This window comes from Phyllostomus discolor, chromosome 5, assembly GCF_004126475.2.
Source record: "Phyllostomus discolor isolate MPI-MPIP mPhyDis1 chromosome 5, mPhyDis1.pri.v3, whole genome shotgun sequence".
In the NCBI taxonomy this organism is placed as follows: domain Eukaryota; kingdom Metazoa; phylum Chordata; class Mammalia; order Chiroptera; family Phyllostomidae; genus Phyllostomus; species Phyllostomus discolor.
This window is the reverse complement of record NC_040907.2, coordinates 156,678,532-156,706,173: the sequence shown is the minus strand read 5'-3', so window position 1 is coordinate 156,706,173 and position 27,642 is coordinate 156,678,532. Positions and strand designations below refer to the sequence as shown.

The 27,642-nt window shown below is 41.3% G+C and overlaps 1 protein-coding gene across 2 annotated transcripts in view; it reads right to left on the bottom strand.

Annotated features, from left to right (window-relative positions):
• The window catches only part of SORCS3 (sortilin related VPS10 domain containing receptor 3), a 551,877-nt gene that overhangs the window by 186,206 nt on the left and 338,029 nt on the right, over nucleotides 1-27,642 (bottom strand). For both annotated transcript variants that reach the window (XM_036027268.1, XM_028514086.2), the window contains exon 5: nucleotides 6,279-6,352. In XM_036027268.1, the coding sequence (XP_035883161.1) occupies nucleotides 6,279-6,352 (74 nt within the window). The remainder of the gene's footprint in view (nucleotides 1-6,278; nucleotides 6,353-27,642) is intronic.

Here is a 27,642-nt window from a genome sequence, read left to right as displayed (position 1 = left end):
AAATGAGCTTTAATCAGACTGAGGATAAGATTCTGAGTTCTGTTACTCAGCCATTAATCCCTGTAGAATCTAAGCATCAGGATGTCAGAATATCATCAGCACATCATGATATTTCCCTACTGAAAGGGTAGAGCAGTTAGCAAAGTTCAACATCTAGGGGATTGATAACAGTATAGGACAAATGGGGGGAATGGTCCAAAACAGAAGTAGTCTCCTTATGTTAAAAAATAAACATGTAAAAAATAATGGTCAGGGAGAAGTGTATTAGTTATCAATTTCTACATGACAAGTTATGATCATGTTTAGCATAGCAGCTAAAAGCAACAAATATTTATTGTCTCACTGATTTTATGGGTCAGACATCTGGACATGACTCAGTCAAGTGCCTGATCTTCAAAGTCTCTCACGAGACTGAAGTCAATGTGTGTGCCAGGGCTGCATTCTCACCTGAAGGCCTGACTGGAGAAGGGTGCACTTCCAAGCTCGCTCACATGATTGTCAGCAGGATCCAGTCGTTCCTCACTGGAACCAAGCTTTGGACCGAGAGCCTCAGTTCCTCGTTTACTATTGGTTGAGGACTCTCCTCAGATCATTGCCACGTGGGCCTCTCCACAGGGCAGCTCAAAACATGACCATTTGCTTTGACCAAGCAAGCAAAAGAGCCTGCCTAAGGTGAAAACCATTGTCTGAAGTGACATCTCGTCCCCTGTACCCCATGCTATTCACTAGAAGCAAGTCACTAAATTCAGCCCAAATTTAAAGGAAGGGGTCTACACGATGGCATGGCCTCCACAAGATAGAGATCTTAAAGGGTTGTACTGCAGGCTACCTCCCATGAGGAGAAAATATATATTCGCTATAAATAGACTGATACTGCCACATTACATGTGGGACTATATAATAGCATACGAATTTACTAATGTTTTTATAATAGGCATTATAATACTCAAAGTGTGTGTATGTTAATGTAATTATCCCCCTTCTAGTGGTGATTATATCAAAAGTATTAAACCCTAACAATTACTAACCCCCCTTCCTCAAGGTTCTAAGGGATGTACACCTATGGGATATTGCATTGCTTTGCTGAGGACGGGGTGAGAGGCAGAAGGAGAGGTAGAGAGATAGGGTAGCTCATTCTATATTGAAAATCTATGATATTTGGGGAGGAGGGTGTGAACGTAGGGGCGGGCTCTTGAAGGGATGCCAGTGGACAATAAAACTCTGTGCAAGAGCCCATAGAAAAAGAAGGAAAAGATGAGAAATAACTACCAGGATGATCATGACTTTGAAGAGACAGATGCGGTCAAAGCAGCTTTAGAAGACTTGCTGTGTGCTGTGTGAAGCAATGCTTCTTTGCAACCTCCTCCAAGGAAATGTCCACTTAAAAGCTGCGCTGCTCCGCAAGGCTTTCCTTGTTGAATTGGGGCCACACCTAAACGGTGCCACATTTAAACAATGTGACACTCTGCTGAGATCGGACAACCACCCTCAAGCTTTTATTTGGGCTATAATGGTCCAAGAAAACAAACCTAGGTGTTAAAGAAATATGCATAAAATATTGATGAAACTGATATATATAATAATAAAAATATAAAAATTGTCTATGTCCAATAAAAATAAATCACAGAAGGAATAAAGTGGGTATCCTTCAATAATGAAGTGTTGTGTAGACAATTAAAAATGATTGTTATAGAGGTTTTATAATAACAAAAATTGATAGAATAAAACATTAAGAGGAGAAAAGGGAGATTATAAAAATTCATATGTAATATGTTTAGGCTATGTATAAAAGATCATGTGCATTCAAAAAGAGGCTGGTTAAAATCAGAACAACAAAAGATTGTTTTTTATTTCCATACCACCCCTTTCTTCTTTAAAAACCATTTTCCTAGGACCTCCTATATATGCATGCCAGGAAGACATGCTTTGCTTTTCCATCCTTCCCAACCTCCTTCATAGCCTTTCTGAAAAAGCTGAAAAGAAGCTGCTGGCACAAGCGTCCTAGAAACTGACAATCAGTAAGCTGACCTTTGGCAGGCACAGTGGACACCTGGAGCCCATCCTGACTGTCCCTGAGCACCAGCCACTCCTGAACCTGAAACCAGGCTCAGAACAGCTCAAGGACTGTCCTCAAGGACCCTGTCCCTGTCCACATTAAGTAGGCTGACCTAGCATTTCTACTACATCTGTTGACTTCAAGGGTTTCTTACTCTCAAGACCAGTCCACGTGGCAATCCAAATACCCCAGAAATCGGGTAAGAGTTTAAGTCCCCTGACACCTTAGGGCAGGGGTTCCCAGTCTCCAGGCCTTGGCCAGGCCTGTTAGGAACGGGGCCACACAGCAGAAGGTGAGCTTGAATGTAATGGGCTTGAATCATCCCCAAACCATCCCCCCACCCCAGTCTATGGAAAAATTGTCTTCCACGAAACCACCAGTCCCTGGTGCCAAAAAGGCTGGGAACCGCTGCCTTAGGGTGTATTACTTTATCATCACCCTTGCCTGAACCAATAGCAAGGAAGATAAACAAAAAGACCCCAATCTTTCAGGACAGAAGATAATTAAGTAAGGAAGAGACACTAGGAACATTCTTTCTCTCTTTCCCTATACTATACAAGCAAATGGCATCAGAGACCAGAGGCACTTAGAGGCCTGTCCAGTTACACATGGAACTCAGCAAGGCTGAGGATGTCTGTGAACTCTTTGAAAAAGAGGCCAGAAGAGGGTGGACACCTAGGGAGGGTGAGGGGCCACCAAGGTAAGCTGTGAACCACAAGAAGTGCTCACATTGGACGTGCAAAGGAAACAGCTCCTCCCACTGCAGAATGTGCCTGCCTGTTAAATATCTCCCAGAGGAAGAGTGGAAATACCATTCATTCGCAGCTCAGTAGGTTATAAAAAAGAAACAATCAAACAAAAAGAAACCTAATGCTTTTTCCTTATGACAGTGCTGCCCAAGCAAAGACTAGAAAGGGATTATGTTAGGAGAGTTATTCCACCTTTGTTTAACCAGGTATCGAATGAGTAAAGGAGCGGTTTTCCTATGAGTCAGTCCTATTCTTGAGGCACGTGTCCGATGGCTGAGTCGCTCCATAGTATACGATTTCTAGGTGACCTCACTTGATGGAGTTAGAACATCTGGAATTCATAAACAAAACTTTATTTCTCAATGAAGATTTTATTAATAGTGTTAAGGAATAGTATGCCCCATGCCCTGCCTAACCCACAGGTATTGGTGGGGCACAAAGGAGGAAATGGATAAAAGTGATAGCCCCTTACAATCTCCAACGCACTTTCACAGCCATTACGAGGATCGTCGTCTTAGATACAGAGCAAGTATGCGTGGGGTTGGATCTCCCTCCTGCACCCTTGACAGAAATCACTTCTCAAGCACAGTGTTCTTCCTAAGAATCCCCTCCAGGCCACTGCTTCCCATACTCTGAAGGTTGCATGGGTAAAGAAATGTGCCATTCATGAAGAGTCTACCCTTAGACATTTGCAAATCTCCAAATTGTGAATTACAATATTTGAACAATATTACTCCTGAATTGCATGTTCACTCTGCTTGTCTATATCCCATATGATAAATATGATCAGTCTTTATAACGTCATCTCTCATTTCAATGTCTTGTTTTTGGCATGACTAGTCTCCCTCTGTGTTTTTCCAGCATCACTGTGCACCATTCCTCCCAAAGAAGTAATTTTAAGGCTTTTTGTTGTTGATTTTTTTATTTTTACTACTCTATAAGAATTATGACTCAGAGAGTAGAGGAATATAAAGTTAGGTTGAGATGAGGACTCTTAGAAATACATTGGGCCCATTCAATTGTTAACAGGTGTCCATGGGCATGGAATCTGCACCTGAGATTCAAATTTGTATCCCAGAAAAACGACAAATTACTTAGGTGCCATGGTCTTCAGAACTGCTAGTAAACATAGTACTTAAAGACTTATAACTTACAAATTATAAATCGGAAATAGAGGAATGAAATTGCCAAGAGTCCAACTGATCACATCTGTTCCTTTCAATAACTGTATGATATTGAAGAGAATATTGTTCCCATTACGTGGATGAAGAAAACTCAGCTTAAAGAGGCCCTGTCTCAGCCAAAGCTGTACTCTACACTCGGAAATATGCACCTTGTCTTTTCTCAAGGAGGTTTTGCATGAATATGTCCACTCCTAACCCATGTAGGCTATGTCTCTCAAACATAAGTGGTTTCGAGCTTTCAGCAGCCTTGGATTCTGTCACTGAGGGGAAAAAAAAGTCTATGTAAAAAGTTGTTCTTCTTCTGTGACTCCTATGACATCTAAAAGAATAATCACGGCAATTATACATCAGAAACAAAGAAACGATAATTACGAAAATGAAATTTTCAGCTACCACTTGGCTAGCTAGCACGGGCACTAACTTTTATATTTCCCCATGGGGCATATATGAAAGAAGCACCGAGTGGAAGAGAGATGAAACACAATTATTAGGACCCAGGGATTTATTCTTCCTGCTGCACAAAGGAAGGGGGAGGGTGGCAGCAGCTGGAATAGTCTGCTCTCGCTCTTTGCAAAGACAGAAAAACGTGGCCCGTCATCCCCTTTATTTTAATTTCCTTCAGAAACAATGACAAGGCTTATCCAGTCTAGGGTAGTTCCCTTCTCCTTCAACACAACTTCCTAGTTAACTAACCGCCTTACTGTCCCAAGAGCTTGCTCAAGGGACTCTGAGTGACAGCACACTGACACTGAGACACTGGTCCATGTTAACTGAGCAAAAGTTATAGTTCTGCAGCCGGAATACCAGAGAAACAAGCATTCCCTATTTCTGCCTTAGTCTATTCAAAGTCTTAATGGTTCCAAGTACATACCAAATAATGATTGCAATAATCATTCCAGACCAAATAATATTGGTCTGAAAAGTGCAAAATAACTGGGGATAGTCTGGGCATTGAATCAAGAGCAACACTCCAAGTCCCTTTTCTCTCCCAGTCCTCTAAACTGAATGCACAACACACGGTTGGTTTTCACAGCGTGCTTCGGAAATCATCGTTTTTAGCTCCGGACATAGTTTTATGGGTCCTTCCAAAGACACTGGTGTACATGTGCATATGTACAAGGTGCTCATCACTGCCAGCTCCCTGCTACATCCACACCACACCCGCCCCTACCTCATGTAGGGCGTAAGTGCCACATCATGACATTTTAAGGGATTTGCCCTAAGGTATTCAAAGGAGACATGAAATACTACTTTCAAGCATTGTGAATTTAGGATTTGTTTTAGATTAGGCATATAATAAAGCATGTAATGCCCTTTAGTGCTTGCTTCCTAATCTTGATTGCTTTGACTTTCTCCTCTACTGAAAAAAAAAGATGCCAGTAATTACTACCAGTATTGGTAGTAATATACCAATACTAACAAGTATTTCATGTTAGACCAAGGAAGAGCAAGAGGCAAAATTATATCAAAACAAGCTTATGATAACCAAGGCGAAAACTGTATGGATCTATAAAGGAACACCAATTAATAAAGTCACTTTCTGATTGGGGGAGGGCTAATTCTCCATATGAAATATGAACTTGCTCCTATAAAAGTTTTTTTTTTTCAAAATGTGCTTCCCAGAAGTTGTTCTGAAGGATTTACCTGGTGTGAACACACACACAAACACACACACACACACACAGATTCTGTAGTAAAATAAGTGTGGAAATAAGTCACTTAAAGTTCAGCAGCCTTCTTCACTCTGTGCCTCCCCAGAGTCTAATACCCTAACACGAATCCTAAGTCTTCAGGATGGTAGAGCTGGCCAATCATATTTCAAATTATTTGACTATAAAAACACTTATGAGAAGAGAAGCTTTGGGGGTGGGACCAGGGCTCTTTAGAGGACATTTTAGGAAATACTGCCTTTTTGAATAGGCACATAAAACATTTGGGGTTTTTTTCCAAATAGAAGAGAGATTAGTACACAGCTAAGTTGGCCTGGCCATGACCTTCACATTGAGCTCTCTAGCCCAGTGCTTCTTGAACTTTAATGTGCATGTTAAGTCACCAGGGAAGCTGTTACATGCTGGCTCCTGATCGGTATGTCTTGCTGGAGAATCTGCATTTCTAACAAGTTCCCAGGTGACACCAGGTGTCCAGGAACACCACTTTGAGAAGCAAAGGTCTAGAACATATGTGCCTTCCACGATGAAGGTGTCCAGGAATTATTCATAGTGCTTTGCTGTCTGATAATTCTTTATCCAAGAAGGTGAGTCTGCAGCCGAGTCTGCAAATGGGGCTTACCAGTAAAACCTGTTGGGGGTGATGCGTTCATGCATGAGTTGCCAGTGTCTCCCAAAATCCATGGAGCTGTAGAGCTGGAAAACAATGAAGTGAGGAGAGCATAAGTACTTTCAGCATGCATACATGGGTCTTCCCCCTGGAGAATGAGATTCCAACCCACCAGAGTGCCTCATACACCCAAGCACGCATCTGTTGTATCCAGATAAAAATATATGTATATGAGTGCACTGTGTTTATTATTGTGCTTTTTAGCACAAGTAGGTTCTTAATATGAATGCCATTGACTGATGTTTGCGAGCTGAGTATAAATCCGTTTCTGATGCCATCCATCATTCTCTCCTTTAGAGGTAAAATCCTTAATAAAATTATGTCTCTGTCTTTCCTCAAAGTCCATGAAAGTCTTTAGCTACATCTAAAACAATTCAATTTCAAAGGTATTTATTGGCAAGTCCTGTATGTAAAGTGCTCTGGTGGATATCAATATAAAGAAGAGGCAGATTCTGGGCTCGGAGAGAAAATAGAACAACTATGTTAAAATGGTCATCAGCTGGGATCTGAGCTAACATTACATGCGAAAGATTGGACTCTTTCAGTTTCCTCTCTTACTGCTCCCACATGTAATCTAAACGGCTGGACCCCTCCGTGTCACTCATGATACCAGGCTCATTATGTGCTTGCAAAATGGCAAAGAGAAGGCCCCTCTTGTGCTGAGTGAAAACTACCCACCCGTGCAGGACCAGCACAAGCGTGGCTTCCTCTGCAAAGCCTGTCCGGCCACTTCGGCCCACTCATCGCTCCTCCTTCCCAATTCATGGTACTCATCGTTGGTTTCCACTGAGCACTAATCACAGGCTAATAATACATGGTTATGTCTTTCGGATCTCCCTGTATTTAGTTGTGTTTCTATTCCTTGGATACATATAAAGTGTTCGCCGAATATCTGTGGTGTAAATCACTCATTCAAATAGGCAGGTAAGGGTGCAGAGCAACTCAGAGAATGAGGAAACATTGTAGAAGAGCCCCTGGAACTTTGGCAAAATTTTAAAAAATATCTCTGCATGACTAATAGAGCCAGATTCCACATTCATTTATTTTATGGATGTAGAGTCTGACCCCTTTGGAACATGTAAGGGAAAGCCCAGCATACCTATAAGAGACTAGCTAGGAGGCTGGGGCTTCTTTTCAATAGAATGCCTGATAATGCAATATCTGAATCTGATAATGAAACAATAATAATAATTCAACCACATTGTTCTTTCACATACAGCTGAGCCTTGAAAAGACATTGTAAGAAAGGACAGTTATTACTACCATAAACGCCCGTTCCCAAGCATTTTCTGATCAACCCAGGCAGAGTTAACCACTCACTCCAGGGTGTCACCGTTATTTTTATTGTCTGCCTCTAGGAAGTTGTTCACACTAAGCCATCTATGGTTGGGAGCCTCTCCTCCTACTAAGCTGTGAGTCAGAGAGGGGCAAGGGTCACGCCTTACTCACCTGTACGTGTCAGTGGTTATGCAATGCCGGGCGCCTAGCAAGGGAACACACAAACCTCTTTCACGGTTAAGGAAACTCAATCATAGAGAAGTTAAGTTTTGGTCAAAGAAACTAGGATTTAAGTTTTCTGACACCTAGCTCGCATCTCCTTTCATGGATCACCGTATCTAGATTATAATGAAGATTTCACCACATCTGTAGTTCTCCCACAAACTTTTATAGGCAGAGAAACTGAGAAAGACAAAAGTACATGGCCTTCAAGTTTACAGAAATGGTGTCAGCTGAAGTATATCCCTGTAATCACGTCCCCAGGAGCTGCTCACCCACAGGGATGCACCGTCCAGCACAACACACCCACGTAACCTTGCTGTTAAGTTCTGAAACCACAATACTATAGTCCACACAGAAATCACTTTTGAATAAATTCCTGGTAATTTCAAAAAAAGGTTTGAGGGACTTGGGAAAACTTTGGTCCACTTCAATATAATTCCACGAATATTCATTGTACATTGGTACTATGAACTACATAAAAAGTCTCTTTTTTGTCTGGTGAATGACAGATGTGTTTGTTTGCATTCCCATTTTATAGATTAAGATCTTAATATGGAAAACAGGATGTCGTCCTGATTCAGCGGACGGCAAACTTACACTATACCACACCCACCCCGCACCAACTCCCGACTCTTTCCACATTCATCCAAACGGGGCTCTCGCTTCATGAGTGAGCACTAACTACTATGTGTGTCCGACTCTGCACAGGGGGAAGCAGGCAGCACTCTTCCCCATCACCCTCTGTCCCTTTCTTTCTTTATCAGCTCAGTGAATGAAACAACACTAGCCCTACACCGTTACATGGCAGAGCACACAGAGCCTCATCCCAGTCCTCAAGCAGCAGAAAGGGTAACTGCTGGCCATGGAAACATACATGCAGACGTACCACATACAAGGGGAAAAGGGGGCAAAGGCTAAAGTTCTAACAGGGGTGTCCAACCTTTGGCATCTCTGAGACACACTGGAAGAAGAAGAATTGTCTTGGGACACACATTAAATACATTGTGACACATAATCACAAAAAAAACTCATGTTTTAAGTAAATTTATGATTTTGTGTTGGGCCACATTCACAGCCGTCCTGGGCCACATGCAGCCCTCAGGCCACTGCTTGGACACCCCTGGGAGGAACGGGCAACATTAACCGGTGTAGACATGGGAAGACAAGGCTTCCTGAAGAATTGTATCTTGAGCTAGGCCTTTGGAGGTAGGTGATGCGGACAGGAGAAAGGGGGATGGAGATTGTACTGGGTGGAGGAGACAATAAGAACAAAGGTGTCAATATGGCCCAAGTCTTGGGTCTGGCTTGTGGAGAAGCTTTTCCAAGGAGGTTGATGATCACTGTTACTGGCTGAAAAGAGATAGAGGTTGTCGGTCTGACTGTTCATTAATCTCTCTTTCTGCCCATCCATCCATCCATCCATCCACCTATTTGTGAATGTTTCCATACCTGTCTGTATGTATATCTACGTTGGGGTGGTTTGGGAGGAAGGACAGAGTTTGTGAGGACCAGATGATCTCACTGAAGAGTGTATATCCATAAATTTTACTGCAAAAACTGAGTTTTCAATGCAGGGTTTTAAGAAATGGAACACTCTCCTTCCCATTGCAGGTGTCTGAGGGATAGATGCTCAGACTTCAAACACATGTTTCCCAATTGAATACAGAAGACACTTTATAGCTGGAGCCGTCTATAACCCAAAGATACCATCAGAGTCTCTGTCAGCCCTGATTCCAACCATAGCAAACAGAGCCCCCAGGTCCTCCAAGTGAAATCCAGCACGACTGTGTCTCCCACTGCCGCAAACTCTAGAGGCAGGCCAGGGGTAAACCACGAGGGTCGCACTGACGCGGCGGGGTCTCCATTTCCAGGGGACATGATCAGCCCTTCCATCGTGGAGGGTCCTGGCGTGGCAGGACGCCATCTGCCCCGGTTCCTGCTAGCACTGGTCCTTGAGAAAAGCGCGGCTCCTCTCCTCCCACTCTCCCCCCAGAACCAGAGACGGGCTGCTGATCTCCCCATCCAAGCCTGTTCCACCTCCTGCCTCCCCTGTTTCTGGTTTTGCTTTTTCAGCTCTTCAGTTTGACTGATTGGAGAAAAATTAAATTGAATTCTCTGCCCAGAAGCTGATTCAGATGAACAGGAAGAGTAGGCTCCTACTCATTAAGGGCCTTTGGGTTAGCTACTGTGTCTCTCAATCTAGCAAGTTTTTAGCTGAGTGCGAAACAAATTTTATTCCACCACAAGGTGAATATTTGCAGCCTCTCCATTTGTACATCTTTTCATCCCTTTCTTCACTTATTCATTCACTAAAAGTATATCAACCAACTGTTATGCTTTAAGCACTGAACAAAGAGCTGGACTTACAAAGGTCAAAAATGCCACAGATAGTGGAAGACATCTATTCAGAAAACTATACTGCGATGTGAGCAATGTTACAATATGAATACTAGTTATCTCTGCAGTGGTAAGATTGTGGGCCATTGGTGCTTTCTTCTTTAGATTTTTTAATTATTGTGAATATGTATTACTTTAGTAATTAAAAATTAAAGCTCTAACACTCAATGAACATAGGGGTACTTATATTCATTCAAATGAGCATTTCAAGTTTCTTAAGATAAATCCCCAAAGTGGAATTTCTGGGTCATAAGACAGTTTCCTTTTTAATTTTTTGAGGCAACTGCACAGTTTCCCACAGTGGCTGCACCAGTCTGCACCCCCAACAGTGCAAAAGGGCTCCCCTTTCTCCACATCCTCGCCAGCAGTTGTTGTTTGTTGATTTATTGATAATCATTCTGACCAGTGTGAAGTGATACCTCATTGTGGTTTAAATTCACATTTTTCTGATGATTGGTGATGTTGAGCATCTTTTTATACCTCTATTGGCCATCTGTATGTCTCTATGTTCATTTTAGCGTTATTTACAACTGCCAAGATTTGGAAGCACCCTAACTGTCCATCGGTAGATGAACAGATAAAACAACTATGGGACATTTACACAATGGAATATTACTTAGCTGTAAAAAAAGATGAAAATTTTACCCTTTGCAATAGCATGGATGGACCCAGAGAACATTATGCTAAGTGAAATAAGCCAGTCAGAGAAAAGAAGAATACCATATGATTTCAATCACATTTGGAGTCTAATGAACAAACTGAACAAGCAAAATAGAGACAGACTCATAGATAGAGAGCAGGCTGACAGTTCTTGGTTGGAGGTGAGGGCGGGTTAGGGGGTGGAGGGCTGGAACAAAAAAGTAAAAGGATTCGAGGACATGGACAACAGTGCAGTGATTGCAGGAGGGAGGGGGTGGATAGAGGTGGAAGAGGGTATAAAGTGGATAAATTGTAATGGAGAAAATACATTAAAATATAAATTGAAAAAATAAATTTTTAAAAAGCTATAACACTCAAATAAAAATGAAGCACATAGGTACATAGGTAAGCATTAAATAGTAAGGTTAGAAGAGGATCTATTGATAATGAAAATGTTTATAATATATAATTTATTTAAAATAACTATAAAATTTTATAATTTATTTTGAAATTTTATATAATATATAAGATATTACAGCCCTGGCTGATGTGGCTCAGTGGTTTGAGCGCGGGCTGTGAGCCAAAGTGTCACAGGTTTGATTCCCAGCCAGGGTACATGCCTGGGTTGCAGGCTATAACCCCCAGCAACCGCACATTGATGTCTCTCTCTCTCTCTATCTCCCTCCCTTCCTTCTCTAAAAAATAAATAAATAAAATCTTTAAAAAAAAGATATTACAAAAACATGCATGCATTGACATGAACTTTATTTAAAGTAGATAGCAAGAAAATTAAAACATACTAGAAGGAAGTATGCCAAAATATTAGCAGTTATTATCGCTGAATTGTGGGATTATGGGTAATTTTTATATTTTTTAAGGTTTTCCATCATTTTCAGATTTCTCTACAATAGATATACACGGTTGGTCTAAAAGGTATCCAGCCATGTAATATGATTGGTGGTGAAAATAGAGACATTTACTGAAGAAGGTCCAAGATATGAGAAACATTGTACATAGGACAATGACACCTCAGTCCCCTTCAAAGTAGGTGGCACCTTGGGACCTCACACAGTTCTTCCAATCGACATCAGCAGCCCTATAATATTTTCCTGAATCTCATTGATGGTCTGAAATTTCTTCCCTTTCAAAGGTGATTTTAGTTTTGGAAAAAGCCAGAAGTCACAGGGCTCCAAATCTGGCCTGTAGGGGGACTAAGTCACCCAGTGGTTTGATGTTTGCAAAAATACTCTGCATGAAACGTGATGCACGAGCAGGCACATTGTTGTGATGAAGCTGCCCATCACCAGTTGCCCATAGCTGCAGCCTTCTGAACCACCCGAATAGTTTCTGGGAGGAATATTTAAGCCTGACACAAAATTTGATGCAAATTTGTTGCTCAACTTGCTCAGTCATTTTGAAACTGACAGCCACACAGTACACATGCTCACTGAAGGGCATCCGGTGCCCCCACTGACTGGTACAGTGAAGTCATCATTGTTCACACATGCGCATTCCAGTCCACTCTCCTTGGCTGCCAGATTACATCAATGTCACTCAAACCATTCTTGTGACATTAACAATGGCTGGAATTTTTCTGGACAGACCTTGGTATATCTTCATAGTAATACAAGCCCGTGTTATTTTTAACTTATATTTTTATAATAATAACTTTCTAACTATAAAGTACATATCATATTTATCTTTAAAACCACCTTTGAAAGGTCCAGGAATAAAAATCCCAACTTTTTCACAAGGAGTCTGGAATTAGACAAGGCAATGTGAGATTTTCTGCAAAATATTTCACAGAGATTATCACGAACAGTGACGAGTCCGTACTTGGACATGCATTTGCATTAGCACACAGGGTGTTTATATAGTCCTGCATGGCTTCAACCCAATATGTTTCATGCAACATTAAAATATAGTTTCCAAACAATAAATATTTTTAAAAAGCATTTCTTGTTCATATAAAGGCATGTGTACAAGACCATGTTGTCCTCCACACACTGCCTCCTCCTGCCCCTCCCTGCATGGACATCCGTCCTGACCTTTCTTTCACCAGAGAGCAACCCAGGTCCTCTTCTTTCCCTCCTTCCCCTGTCATGGTCTCGTATCTGCTAACGTATTCAGTGGCAACACGCACACAGCCCTAAATGAATCATCAGAACAGCTGGAAAATATGAAAGAACACGCTCTTTTCCTTATTGATTCAGTTATTAGTTCCCTAATTACATCAGCCTGCCAAGGAAAAGCATCTGATAGCTGAAGAACTAAAGAGGCAATTTAATCAATGTAATAATGTTCCACAGGAAGAACAAATTGTATCTGAAAAGCTTGATTCAAAGAATAATATGATTGCATTGGGAGACTATAGGTTAAATTGTGTCCCCCTTAGAAAGATATATTGAATTTCTAATCCCCAGTATTTCAAAATGTGACATTTAAAAATAAGGTCTCTGCAAAGGTAACCAGATTAAAATGAGGCAAGGGTTGGCCCTAATCCAAAATAACTGATACCCTCATAAGGAGAAAAAATTTGAACACATACACAGACAGGCACCGAGGGTAGACAATGTGAAGGCACACAGAGAAAGCCATGCAAAGACAAAGGGTCAGAATGATGCATCCACAAGCCAAGGGATGCCAAAGACTGCTGACCAATCTCCAACAGCTAGGGATAAGAAAAAAAGAACTCCCCAACAAGTTTTAGAGGGAACACGATCTTGACAACACATTGATTTTGGACCTCTAGCCTCCCGAACCGCGAGGCAATAACTTTCTACAGTTCTAAGTCACCCAGTGGGTGTTACAGTGTCACAGCATCCCTAGGAAGCTAACGCAGGCATCTCACACCTACCACCAGGAGTAATAATGACAGATCTTGCTACATTTCTCTGTTGTTTTGTTTTCTCCATTTCCTGTCATTTAGCTGTCAGTCCAGAAGTCTGGTTCAGGGCCGGGATATTGAATCTGTGGTTAAAAGCCAAACTCTCACTTGCCAGTATTTCTCTGTCCTATGCATTTTCACTGCACCTCTAAGTATAGTTTTTAAGAATAAATGTGAATTCATAATAACCACATGGTGGCAACCAGACAGAATCAGGAAAGGCAACAAAATATGCATTTTTATTGCAGTGCTTGGTATTCCAGCCAGATTCTCTAGAGTCAACAGATCTCCCATGTAGAGGGAAGGACTGTTGGAAACTCATTTATATAAAAGCTCTCCCCTGTAGGCAAATTCAAACTTAAAGCATAACTGTCCTGATTTTTTTTTCTCTCAAAACCAATGGAGTTCAAGTAGGCTTCTGATACACTGTGGTCATGAGAATTTTGTCTTTCAAATAAAATGAGGCTGATTTCTGCTCCAAATAAGAAGGGCCCTGCACCTATTTCACTGGTAGCCACAGAGCGGGCAGGAGGCCTTGGCTGGGCTCCGCAGGGCTGCAGGGGGGGTTCGCTGGGCTGTGGCAGTATTTACAGCAGGCGGGAGAGAAAACAGGGCCACCCAGCAGCACAGTCCTTTCCAGCACATGCCTCTGGTTCCTTCCTCAGACACTCTCCAAAGAACGTATCTTTTGATACCTGGTATCACCTAGTGTCACTCTAAGCTCTGGGTACATTTCCCTTAGCCCTTGGAAGATACAAGGCATCTAAACCAGAAAAATATTTATTTTTTAAAAAGACATAGGCATTCACCTAGTCATGGCATTCTTTTAGAGGAGGTGCTGTTTTTCTTCCCTTTTTGAGGATTTCTAGCCATAGCGATTTTATTTCTCTCAGGCGGCTTATATTGTTCATTTCTTCATGTAATAAATATTGATCAAATGTCTGTTAAGAAACAAAAACTATTCTATGAGTTTAGGATACATCTGTGAACCAAAAAGACAAAAAGTGTCTGTCCTTGGGAGCCTTACATGCTAGTGGAGATCAAGAACTCAAATGACCTCAAGGCCATAGTGTAAATAGATGAGCAACATAAGAAAAACAGTACAATTGCCCTGGCTGGTGTGGCTCAGTGGATTGAGTGTGGGCTGCAAACCAAACAGTTACTGGTTTGACTCCCAGTCAGGGCACATGCATGGGTTGTGGGCCAAGACCCCAGTAGGACATATGTGAGAGGCAACCACACATGGATATTTTTCTCCCTCTCTTTCTCCTTCCATTCCCCTCTCTCTAAAAATAAAGAAAGAAAATACTTAAAAAAAAAAAAAAAGAAAAGAAAAATAGTACAATTATTTGTATTCTGTAGACATAGGTTCATTTTGCTGGCACTTAAAACATTAAGGAAATGTCTCTGCCTACCCAAGATTTCCCCATTTTTATTAAAACACTTGGCTATCTTTGGGTTTCCTGCTTTTGACAGAGTTCAAAATAGGTTTCATGTTTTTTCACATCTAAGAACAACACGGTATGAATGAGACAATTCTTGACGGCTGACATTTTGCCACTATGCTGGGGATGCTGGGAAGAAACAGGGAACCCAGCGAGCCTGTGCTCCATCTAAAAATGGGCTGAGCTGCTCCGGACTGAACAAGAGAGCTGGTCCAGTGTGGTCAGGTTTTGTCGTTTCCCAAAGAAAACGGAAATTTCAGACTTTTTTATGGGAAGTCTCCCTATTTTTCAACTTTAGCTAAAAATGTCAGAATTTAGAACATGCTTCAGGGCAAATGTCTTGATCCAGATGGTCAGGTGCTGCTGGAGGGCCACCGTTATGTGCCCTGAGACTTGGTGTATGTAGTTTCAAACAACCGTCTGAAGGAAGGAGTAGCACTCGCTGACCTGAAAGTAGCATCACCAGACACAGCAAATAAAAATACAGAATGCCCAGGTAATTTGAATTTCAGGTAAAAGATAAATTTGGGGGTGTATGTCTCATGTAACATCAGGGATAGGCTTTTATTTTTTTTTAATGATGTATTTATCTGAAATTCAACTTTAACTGGGTATCCTGTGTTTTATCTGGCAATCCTTCCTTGAAGTCCTTCCCCATTTCATTGCTAAGAGTCTGGATGATAAGACACACCCCTCTAGAGTATGCTTCTTTATTTTTTGACATTGGATGGCATCAAATAAATAAAAGAAACTCAAAATTATTGTCAATGTGCCCCGTAATCAATGAACTCAAATTAGTTCCCTCAACATATTTAGCATTAATTCAGCATCTAGCATGTGCGAGGCTTAGTGTCAGGCATGATGATCCAAAGATGAATAGCACAGGGTTCCCTAATCTCCAGAAACTCAAAACCTAGATGGGAAGAGAGATATATCAACAGGCAAGTGCAACACAGCACAACAAGGCCGGTGCCTAGAGAGGTAGAGGAGTTCTGGGAGAACTCAAAGGAAGGAGTGGTCAGTTCTATCGAGTTGGGCGCTGGGCCATGAGCTGAGTCATCATGAATGAGTGGGAGCTGGCCGGAAGGATAAGGTCCCCCATCACACTGCAGCTAACAAAGGTAAAAAATTCTGCTCATTAGGAAAGATGTTGGAAGTAAAACAGAAACATTATCTCATCCTCTCACAAATGTACAATTCACTTGGCCTGGGATCAGTGAACATCGGTCCGATCACCACATCTGAAAGGAGAAAGACCAGAGATGGAAAAATACCCAAACCAGGTCATCTAGGGGTTCAAGAGGAAGAGGAGACAACAGCTCCACAAAAATGGAGGAGAATAAAAGGAAGACTGGAAGATGGGCTGGGAGTGTGAAGACTACAAAAGCAGAGAAGTGTAAAGAAACATACTTGTATACCAAATTTGAAAACTCCTTCCCTTAAAACCTAACAGGCAAGTTTACAACACCAATAAAGGACTATTTTTAAAAGTAAATTTATAAGATTTACAACTATAAGAAGTTGATGAAAAGGGCACAGAATATTCTATAAATGGCATCAAACATGGCTTGAGACTCAGTGCTTCTCAAAATTCTTCAACAAAACATCTCCAACAGCCAAAGTGAATAAAGCATCTCACCAGGAACCTGGAGGTTTGATCATAAGCAGTCTGACATAAGGGCAAATGTTGTTAAGTCTCTAACGCTTCCTGTAAATTCCATGGATATTTTGTAGACTTCTATAAAAGATATCAGGGCTTAGAATCAAAGATAAGTCCCCAAGCGAGGTGAACCCCCCAGAAAGACACTCCATGTCTATTATACTTTCTTTTCACAACTGCCTCCAAGGGTGCATTTTTGAGCCCCAGTTTGAAGAAGAGGGGAAAGTGACACCCAGCATGTCTGATGCATAATTAGGAACTGGGTATTATTAATGAGGGGACTCATTGAACTGTCTCAAGTGTGTTTTGTGCTGGGTAGAGTTGTCTTCATTTCTTAGGGCCTATGACACTTGCATTTGATATTGGGAGACACCCTATGGGCAGGGTTTTCATTTAAATCTTTTTAATTCTAAGGAACAAGGGTAAGGAAAAGTTTTGGCGATGCCATACTTGCAAGAAAGTGGTTGCACTGGACCCTAGTGCAACATAGCAAGTCTGATTTTGCTTGACTATGCCTCCAGTTTCAGAGGCTACGTGTGTATTTAGACAACCACAGCCTTCTGTCTTGAAAGTCGGTGTCCTACTCCCTGCCAGAGGTGCTGGTGACTAAAGACCCACTTGAGAACACAAAGCACAAATGATGCTTGCTCTTATATTCCCCAATCCCCACCCCACAGTACAGTGTGCTTTTCTCCAGTCGGACATGTAGAAACTAGCTCACGATGATGGATGGCTACCTGCTATCAGCAGGGCAACAGCATGCCCATTTCCCACCAGTCTTTCTTCCAGGATTCTCTTTTTCCCCGTTTCATGTTTTAGAAATACTGGCCTTCTTCTGGCTTTTCAAACATGCTATTGACTCTCTCCAGTCTCAGGGTTTTTACACGTCCTGTCCCTTCTACCTAAAATCACCTTCTTGTGTCTGCACTTCTCCCTCTTTCCATTCATGTCCTGAGCTCCTACTCATATGTCGGGTATCAGCAGAAGTAACACTCCCTAACGGTAGCCCTCTTTGGCCCCCTCCTGCCCCAGATGGCTCCAGGTCCTCCTATTATCTGCTGTCATGGCTTTTCATTATCTTATTTCAGAACACTCATCAAAGTATGAAGTTATTTACTTGTGTAAGTATATGATCTATGTCTGTGTTCCATTCTAAGTACTAGAGATGGCTGCTTTAATAGTCCCGAGTGTTTAGCACGGTGCCAGGTACAGGAGAACAGATGCTCGGTAAATATTTGCTGAACACATGCATGAATATTCCTCTTCAAGCCTTCAAAATTCTATTCCTTCCACATGAAAGGCTCCTTCCCTTCCCAAATTTGTCTAATTCTATCCTACTTTCAATATTAGTTCAAATTGTCTCCTTTCTGAAGCCATTGTTTGCCACACGTGCCCAAACGATGCAAGATTACAACAGGAACACTAAAGAACTACTTTTTTTGTTTTAGAGAGAGGGGAAGGGAGGGAGAAAGAGAAGGAGACACACATCAATGTGTGGCTGCCTCTCACACACCCCCACCCAGAAACCTGGCCTACAACCCAGGCCTGTGTCCTGACTGGGAATCAAACCGGCGACCCTTTGGTTTGCAGGCCGGCACTCAATCCACCGAGTCACATTAGCCAGGGCAAGGACTACTTTTAACAGCAAATTCACAAAATCCATTAGAAAAAAAGAAAGAAAAAGTACCTTATAAATAGTATATCTCATCTCATATTTAACACCCAGTTTCCAACCAGATTCTAACAACAGGTTTCTCTTGTAAACTCTCAAAATATTTTTATTTAACATATCCAAATGTTGACCTATCCATTCCTAAACTTATGCATTAAAACTTCAGGTCACCTCTTCAAACAGATTAGAGGCCCCTGGATGAGAGGACTCCCGTCTGAAATCTGGATCCCCTCCTCACAGAATCTGCCACTGGGCTGCCTGACAATTGAATCAGAAAACAAAAACCTTTTGTAGCTGACAGTGGCCTTAGAGATCATCTGGACAATTCTTTTACGCACGAGGAATCTAAGGCTCAGAGAGCCCAAGTGACTTGTCTGATGTCACACAGCTAGTTAGTTGTAGAGCTGGAATTCAAAGCCAACATCCAGCCTTCTACTCGATGCCTTTTTTTTTTTTTACTCTACAGTGCTTTTTGTTAACTGCCTGATTTTAAAAGAAAAACAAGTTAATATAACCTCATAGGAATAATGGCTCATTTGGGGTATGCTACACATGAATAACATTATACCTTGAATTTGTCTAGCACTTTTATTTACAAATCATTTTCGCAATTCATTTTATCCTCTTTTATACTGAAGAGTATTTTCTGAGCTAACAGTCACATAAAATAATCTTACAATTTACATAGTATTTGCTAAAATCCATTCTTTTGTCTTCAAAGTCCTATTCTTTTGACCATTTTCTGTTGCAATCAGATTCTATTCATTTTTATACATTATGATTCAGAAATGTCTCATATTAAGCACATAAATGTTGGCACTTCTCCATGCATTGACTTTTTCTGTTCTGACCCACGTTCCCCGCCCCCCCCACACCTGTGTTTTCTCTATCCGTAATGGTTTGGTTTCACATCACATCCTATTATGGGCATCTACTTCATTGCCTGCTACTACCCTGTCCTTTTCACTGTGTCCAATTTGTCCTTAACTCCTCCAAGATCAGATTTTCTTCCTTTCCAAAGGCCTGACTCTAAAAGAGGTGAGAAGAACATAAACCTCTCAGCCTTAGGTCATTTTTTTAAGGTACAATCTCTAAGTAACAAAACAGTAACACTGGCTTTTATATTGGAAGAAATGAAGGTGTTATTATCCCCAACATGTGAAACAACATTCGAAACATACTTCCAGGTGGACACTGAAATATGCTCATCATTGTTGTATTAATACACACTCAGAAAATCTAAGAATTCATTCAAACACAAGATATTTTTAAGAAGTGTGTAGTGTAAAAGCTATTATTTCAGATGAATAAGAAAAAATGAAAAAACTAATTATGGAGGACTTTCTTGGGCAGACATTTGTGTATAGGTTGTCTAGTTTAATTGACACCAAATAAACACTGTTTGATGGTTATTTCTCTCCACACTTCCTGGAGGAAAACACAGAAGCCCCATGGTCTTTATGAACTTGTACAACATTTCAAAGCCCGTTCTAGAACATTTAATTCCCAAAATCATTGTTCATTATAAAACACCTACTTGCCTTAGAAAATACATATTTTCAAGAAAATGCCCTGAATTGTGAAGGAACTCAAATTATCTCCTAGAAGAAAAATTTTGGAGACTTGGGATTGTTGGCACAGAAAACTGACCAATGGGTGAAGGGGTGTATAACTGTTTTCAAATGTGGAATACTGTTCTGTGGGAAGAAATGAGATTTTCTTCTGGGCAACTGCAGACGACAGGGGTAGATCCAAAAGCTCAAATGTAGAAGGAAGTAAATGTTGGCTTGACAGAAGAAATAGTACTGTAATGGAAAGAACTCCCTGAGGCAGGAAGGAGCTGCTTTGTATGACATCAAGTTCTCCAGGGAGTTAGGGAATGTGTTTGAGTTGTAAGATGGATGAGCCCTTTGATCAAGGTGATACTGTCAGGAAATTGAAGTGTCAGCTGGGATTTAAACCAATGAGTTCTTAGACCGCTTAACATTTTGGATTCTCCATCCAAGAGCAATAACCCTAGGAATAGAACCCAAGCAAATATTCACTACTGATACTTCCTAACATCTGTAAAACCTGGCAGATGAAGTTTTTTAAAGGGCTCTCAAATGGTGTGAGAAAGGTCCAGGACTCTGTGTGGCAGGCTTTGGTGGATTCATTTAGCTCCCCTGTATCTGCAGCCTTTGGAAAGGGATTTCAGGCTCCTCCCTTCAAAAGATCAAATTAATTTCCTCACATGTTGAATTGAAGTTTTCCTTCCCTGTGTTGGCAACAGAGTACAGTGGAAATGACAGTGTTCCAGCTCTGAGTGTAGTCCCTAAGAAATCTTAAACACTTCTAATCCCTGAAATGTTGTCACACCCAGATAAACAAGCCTGTGCTTGCCTGATGGAGGATGAAAGATCACATAGAAAAGAACCCGGGTATCACAGTGGTGGCCATCTCAGACCTCCACACAGCCAGCTGAGTTCTAAAGGCGAGAGCCCACCTAAGGTGAGCAAAGCTGCCCACTCAGCCACAGCTGACCATAGACATATAATAAACCTAGCTGGGACCAGAAATATCACCCAACTAACTGAAACAGTTATAATCAGTGAATGTTTACAGTTTTAAGCCTCTAAGTTTAGGAAGAGTTGGTTACACAGCATTAGCTAGCTGATACACAGACTAAGATTGGAGTCTTAGTTCTATCCATGACCTAACTAGGCTGTTTTGAGGAAGACTTTAAATTCCTCATTCTCAGTCTTCTTATATAAGTATAATGAATGGCTTTCTTTAGAATAGTGGCTCTCAGGTTTCAAAATTATCCAGATACCTGTTTAAAAAAACCTCTCCCAAATTCTGATTCAAGAGGTCAAGAGTGGAACTCAGAAATCTGCATTTTAACAAGCTAGCAGATTATCCTAATGTAAACGTAAATACTAAGGGATCACACATTGAAGAACTCTGTTTTAGAAAGTTCTTAGAAAAGACATTTATTTTTCTAATTATTTTATTGTTGTTCAAGTACAGTTGTTTGCATTTACCCCCACCATTCCCCCCCACCCCAGCCATCCCCACCTCCCTCCTCTGATTTCACACTCCCCCCACCCTTGGTTTGGTCCATGTGTCCTTTATAGGTGTTCCTGAAAACCCTTCCTCCCTTTCCCCACAACATTCCCTCCTACCTCCCCTCTGGTTACTGTCAGTTTGCTTTTTATTTCAATGTCTCTGGTTATATTTTGCTTGTTTGTTTGTTTTGTTGATTAGGTTCCACTTAAAGGTGAGATCATATGGTATTTGTCTTTCACTGCCTGGCTTATTTCACTTAGCATAATGCTCCCCAGTTCCATCCATGGTACATTTACACAACAGAACACCATGCAGCAGGATGAAAGAAGGAGCTCCTACCCTTTGCGACAGTGTGGATAGAACAGACATTTATGACTAAGCTCATTCTCTTATCTTTAGTCAACCCCCCTCCATCACAGGTAGATGATGTCTGACTGAATACCTGGAGTTCAGCAGAGGTGGGAGTACCACAGGTTTGCTCTAGGGACCATGAGATAAAATTATCTTGATCTGAAGTCAGACACCTTTTGACTCATGGGAACCCACTCCTAGCTTCATCACAGAAGCCATGACCTTGATGAAGAATATGGCAGATTGTTTCCACATAAAATCATTCTGTCCAACTGCCAGTTCTGGCACACAATTAAACATCAAAAAGCAGAGCTTCAGCTCAAATGCACAGTAACAGCTGGACTGTGTTCCCTGAAAGTGCAACGCATTTATTACACAGATAATTAGACTTCCCTTTAGATACAGAAGTGTTATGGTCTGAGCATTAAGTAAAAGGGACCTACCGCAGCCTGGACAGCCCTGTCTAAAGCTCTCAAACAGTGCTGATCTTTGGGCTCTAAGTTGGGGAGAGCAGGGAGCTGGGGTAAAGGTAGAAAGGCAGCAACTGCTTTAAGGTTCTCTGTTCATAGCTTTATTTTTTTCCCACATTTTTTATTGTTGTTCAAGTACAGTTGTGTCCATTTTGCCCTTACCAATCCTCCCCATCCCACCCGTCCCACCCTCAATCCTACCCTCCTTTGGCTTTGTACATGTGTCCTATGTACATGTTCCTTGATGACCCTTCCCCTTTTCCTTTGTTGTCCCCTCCCACCTCCCCTCTGGTTGTTGTCTGTTTGTTCTTTATTTCAATGTCTCTGGTTATATTTTGCTTGCTTATTTGTTTTGTTGATTATGTTTCAGTTAAAGGTGAGATCATATGGTATTTGTCTTTCACTACCTGATTTATTTCACTTAGCATAATGCTCTCCAGGTCCATCCATGCTGTCACCACAGGTAAGAGCTCCTTCTTTTTTACTGCTATGTAGTATTCCACTGTGCAAATGTACCATAGCTTTTTGATCCACTCATTTATTGATGGGCACTTAGGTTGCTTCCAGCACTTGGCTATTGTAAATTGTGCTACTATGAACATTGGGGTGCATAGGTTCTTTTTAATTGGTGTTTCAGTATTCTTAGGGAATAATCCCAGCAGTGGAATTACTGGGTCAAAAGGCAGACCCATTTTTAGTTTTTGAGGAAATTCCATACTGTTTTCCACAGTGGCTGCACCAGTATCCATTCCCACTGGCAGTGTACTAGGGTTCCATTTTTTCCACAGTCTCACTAGTACTTGTTGTTTGTTGATTTGTTTATGATGGCCATTCTGATCAGTGTGAAGTGGTATCTCATTGTGAGTTTTAATTTGCATCTCTCTGATGGGCAGTGATGCTGAGCAGCCCTTCATATGTCTCTGGGCCTCTGTATGTCCTCCTTGGAGAAGTGTCTGTTCAGGTCCTTTGCCACTTTTTAACTGGGCTGTTTGTCTTTCTGGAGTGGAGTTCTCTGAGTTCTTTATATATTTAGGAGATCAAATCCTTGTTCAAGGCATCATTTGCAAATATATTTTCCCATAAAGTTGGTTCCCCTTTCATTTTGCTGATGTTTTCTTTAGCCATGCAGAAGCTTTTTATTTTAATGAAGTCCCATTTGTTTATTCTTTCCTTTATGTCCCTTGCTCTAGGGGACATAGTGGTGGGAAGTATTGCTGTGTGGAATATCTGAGATTTTCCTCCCTACGTTCTCCTGTAGGACTTTCATGGTATCGTGACTTATATTTAAGTCTTTTTTCCATCTTGAGTTTATTTTTGTGTATGGTGTAAGTTGGTAGTAGAGTTTCATTTTTTTGCAAGTAGCTGTCTAGATTTCCCAACACCACTTGTTGAAGAGGCTATTTTTACTACATTTTATGCTTCTTCCCCCTTTGTCAAATATTAATTGACCATAGAGGCCTGAGTTTATTTCTGGCCTCTCTGTTCTGTTCCATTGATCTATGTGTCTCTTCTTACACCAGTACCAGACTGCTTTGATTACTGTGGCCTTATAATATAGTTTGATGTCAGGTATTGCGATCCCTCCTACTTTGTTCTTTTTTCTCAAAATTGTTGCAGCTATTCAGGATCATTTATGGTTCCATATAAATTTTTTAATGTTTATTCTATATCTGTGAAATATGTCATTGGTATTTTAATAGCAATTACATTGAATCTATAAATTGCTTTAGTAGTATGGACATTTTGATGATGTTAATTCTTCCAATCCATATTCATGGCTTTAACAATCCAAATCAGTAACTCTAATCTCTGCATTAGAATTGCCCAGGAGTTGTCAACAATACTGATGCCCATCTCAGAACAATTAAGTCAGAATCTGTGGGAATAGACCACCTGGCCATAGTTACTTTTAAAGCTCTCCATGTGACTCTAACATGCAGACATGGTTGAGCACAGCATGGTCTACAGCAGAGGTTGGCAAACTATGATCTACCCATTTTTGTAAAGAAAGTTTGACTGGCACATAGCCATATTCATTCAGAGTTCAGTTGTTGCAACAGAGAACATATGACTGACAAAACCTGACATATTTACTATTCAGTCCTTTATAGAAATTTTGTCTGCCCCTGCTCTTAGGTACTGACATCCCTTTTTCCGACAGCAGAAGCTCAAAGTACATAATAATAAGAACATGTCTAAGAAGTATGTATTGTCAGACAGTAGGATAAGTGGTTTGCATCATCCCATTTAGTCCCTGTGACTATCCTATAGAGAAATTCTGGTTGTCTTCATGGGATAGAAAACAAGATTTGGAAAGGACTAAGTCACTTGACTGAAAACAACAACTACAGAGGTCAGATGCCAACCAAGCTATCTAATTCCATGGCCCATGTACTCAATAATCACACAGCCAAGATTCACAACATGGAAACATGAAACTTCTCAGCCAGGCTCTAGGATGAGTCTGGGAAGGTAACTTCAAGGAATGGAGATGGGGGAGGGTTTCTAAGTATCCCCCTTAAGAGCTATGCTAACATTAAGGAACAGCATGATGTTAATAAAATTAAAATGTCTGGCAGACTAAAACAGTTGTCAGATTATTTTTCTTAAGACATTCTTGACTACATTTCACCAAAGTTTTTCATCCATCTGATCAACCAGTAATTTAGTGAGCATGGTTTCATGAACCAGGCATGGTTCTATGCGCTAAGGATACGGCAGAGAACAAGATGCTGGAAAACACAATTTGCAGATCCCTGACTTCATGGTAGTAGGGAAAATGGGCAACAAGCAAGTAGATATTTATATATACATAAATAAGAAAGCAAATATGTGTGTATTAATTTACATTTGATTCTCATTATTCATAATTGTAATGGTTTTTTAAATCAGAGCAAATGCTGATTTAGCAAATACCGAACCAATGTGTTTAGTGGAAATACAGGGTTAGGTTCCTGTGAGTTTTGGGTCACAATACAGAATGGGCAAAAGTAGTTTATAGTTGTTCATATGGAAAATACAGTACTTAATAAGTGAATGATACAAGAACAAACTGTTTTGTATACCCACAACTGTAAGCCAACTTTTGCCTACCCTTGTGTTTTCATTAAAGAATCAATACACAGCTTTGTTTTAGGTGTGCTTCTGTTTAAAGACACCTTATTTAATATATCATGTGAATTCATTAACATTGACCTTATGGCTACTAGCAACATAACGCATGCCTGAAGGCAGCTTAGCTAACACAAACATTTACCACCTGCACATCACAGCCTTCTTGTGCTTAGTACACTAGACAGCCCCTCAGCAGTGTACTTGAGGGTCATTTGTAACAATGAATCTACCAAGAAAAAAACACAGAACTATACAAAAAAATGGCATAAAACAGACCACAAAAAGGACAATTGTTCACAGTATGAGAACAGAAACATGAAAGTCGGGAGTCACTTCGCTCAGTCTCAGCTGAGAACATGTTGAGAGGTTTGGCCAACTCAAATGCTTTGCCACTCCTCCAAGTCTGTGGATGACCATGAAAACATTTTGAGTACTGACAAACAAAGTTTATCGAGGAGGTAAGTTCTCAAACATGGAATCTTGAAACAACAGGGTTGACTGTATAATGCCATGCAGAGATAACCAAGAAGAAAATTAAAGCAGGGTAAGGGGTTCAAGGATGACAAGTGGTACTATTTATTTGGTGAAGGCAGCCAAAGAAGAGCTCTCTGGACAGCTAACATTTGGGCAGAAACCTGAATGAAGTGAAAGGTCAGGTGATGCGGACATCTGGAGAAGAGTGGAAGAGGAAGAGGACCAAGGACAGCCAGCCAGAGGTGGCAGCCTGGGTGGTGTATTAGAGGAGCCCTCCACTCCAGACCAGAGTAGCTGGAGCAGTGGGCCAGAGGGAAAAGCACCAGGAGACAAAGTTAGAGAGAAAATGAGGGACGATGTCCTATAAAAGGCATGTCCGCCCCAGATAGGACCATGGGCTTCCTAGTCTGCATGATGGACATGCACAGTGGTGTCTGAGAAGGCTGCCACAACATGATTTCAGTCTTAAATGTGCTGTACAGAGAGCGGGAAGTGGGGCAACCAAAGGGAAAGCAAAGAGACTACAGAAGAGATGACGGAGGTTGTCCAAGGAAGGTGGGAGGGGCTTGATCTGGTGTGCAAATGGTGGAGGGGTGTAAAACATTCTGGAGGCCACATTAGTAAGACTCAGTAATGGAATGGCTGTGAGGTCTCAGACCGAAACAGGGCTCACACAGAACTTTGGGACTTTGTGCTCTGTCAGCTGAGTAGTAAAGGAAGATGACAGAACTGATCACATAAATATATTTGGAAGGTAGAAGACAAAATGTGTTGCGGCATCAGAGTTGGGTTAGAGAGAAAGATGTCTCCAAGATTTTGCGGTGTCATTTACTGCAATTCAGATCTGGAAAGGAGTGAGTTTGTGAAGATTTCATGAGTTGGTTGCATAAATTAACGTACTCTTCACGTGCGTGTTTTTTGTGTATGTGCGAATGAGACAGACAGAGACAGATAAGAGAGAAAATTAGAATGAAGTAGTAGAAACTCACAAAAGATTCATATATTACCTATTATGTATACTCTGCTAAGAGTAAGGTGAAGGCAGAAACCAAGCTCCCTGGAAGAGCTCGGAATCTAATGGTGGAAACCGACAAGCACATAGGTGATTATTTCACAAATCTTAAAACAGGCTCTGAGGTCAGAAAGCATCAGACAATGCCCAAGGCTGCACAGAAAGAACACTGGAATGAGATCCAAAAATCCTAATCTGTAGAAATTCCAATTTCTCCCAGGAAAGACCCAAGGAAGGATGATTTTCCTGGTCTCAGAAACACAGTCAAGAGCTCTCAGCTCAGGTAGCTCAGCTGATAATTCAATTGCTACTAGAACCTCCTTGGGGAAAGGCTTTATGAGAAAGCTAGCTAGGCAGGCCAATAGCAATCATAACATTAAGTGCCACATAAATGTTTCCTGGCTCAGAGGACAGCACACAGCTTTCGGACTTGCATCCCCATATTCATTCATTCCCCCTGCTGAATTTGTCTGCAGAGGTACTTGTTGCTTTTCGAGTGTAACGAGGGTGGCCCAGGGAAGATGGGAGGTGCTGCCATCTGGCACATGAGTGATGGAGTTGGGATGGTGGAGGGGTTTGCAAAGCACTCCAGAGGTGACCCTTGGGGAGTGACGCCGACAGCACTAAAAGCCCTGGCCAAGGGAATC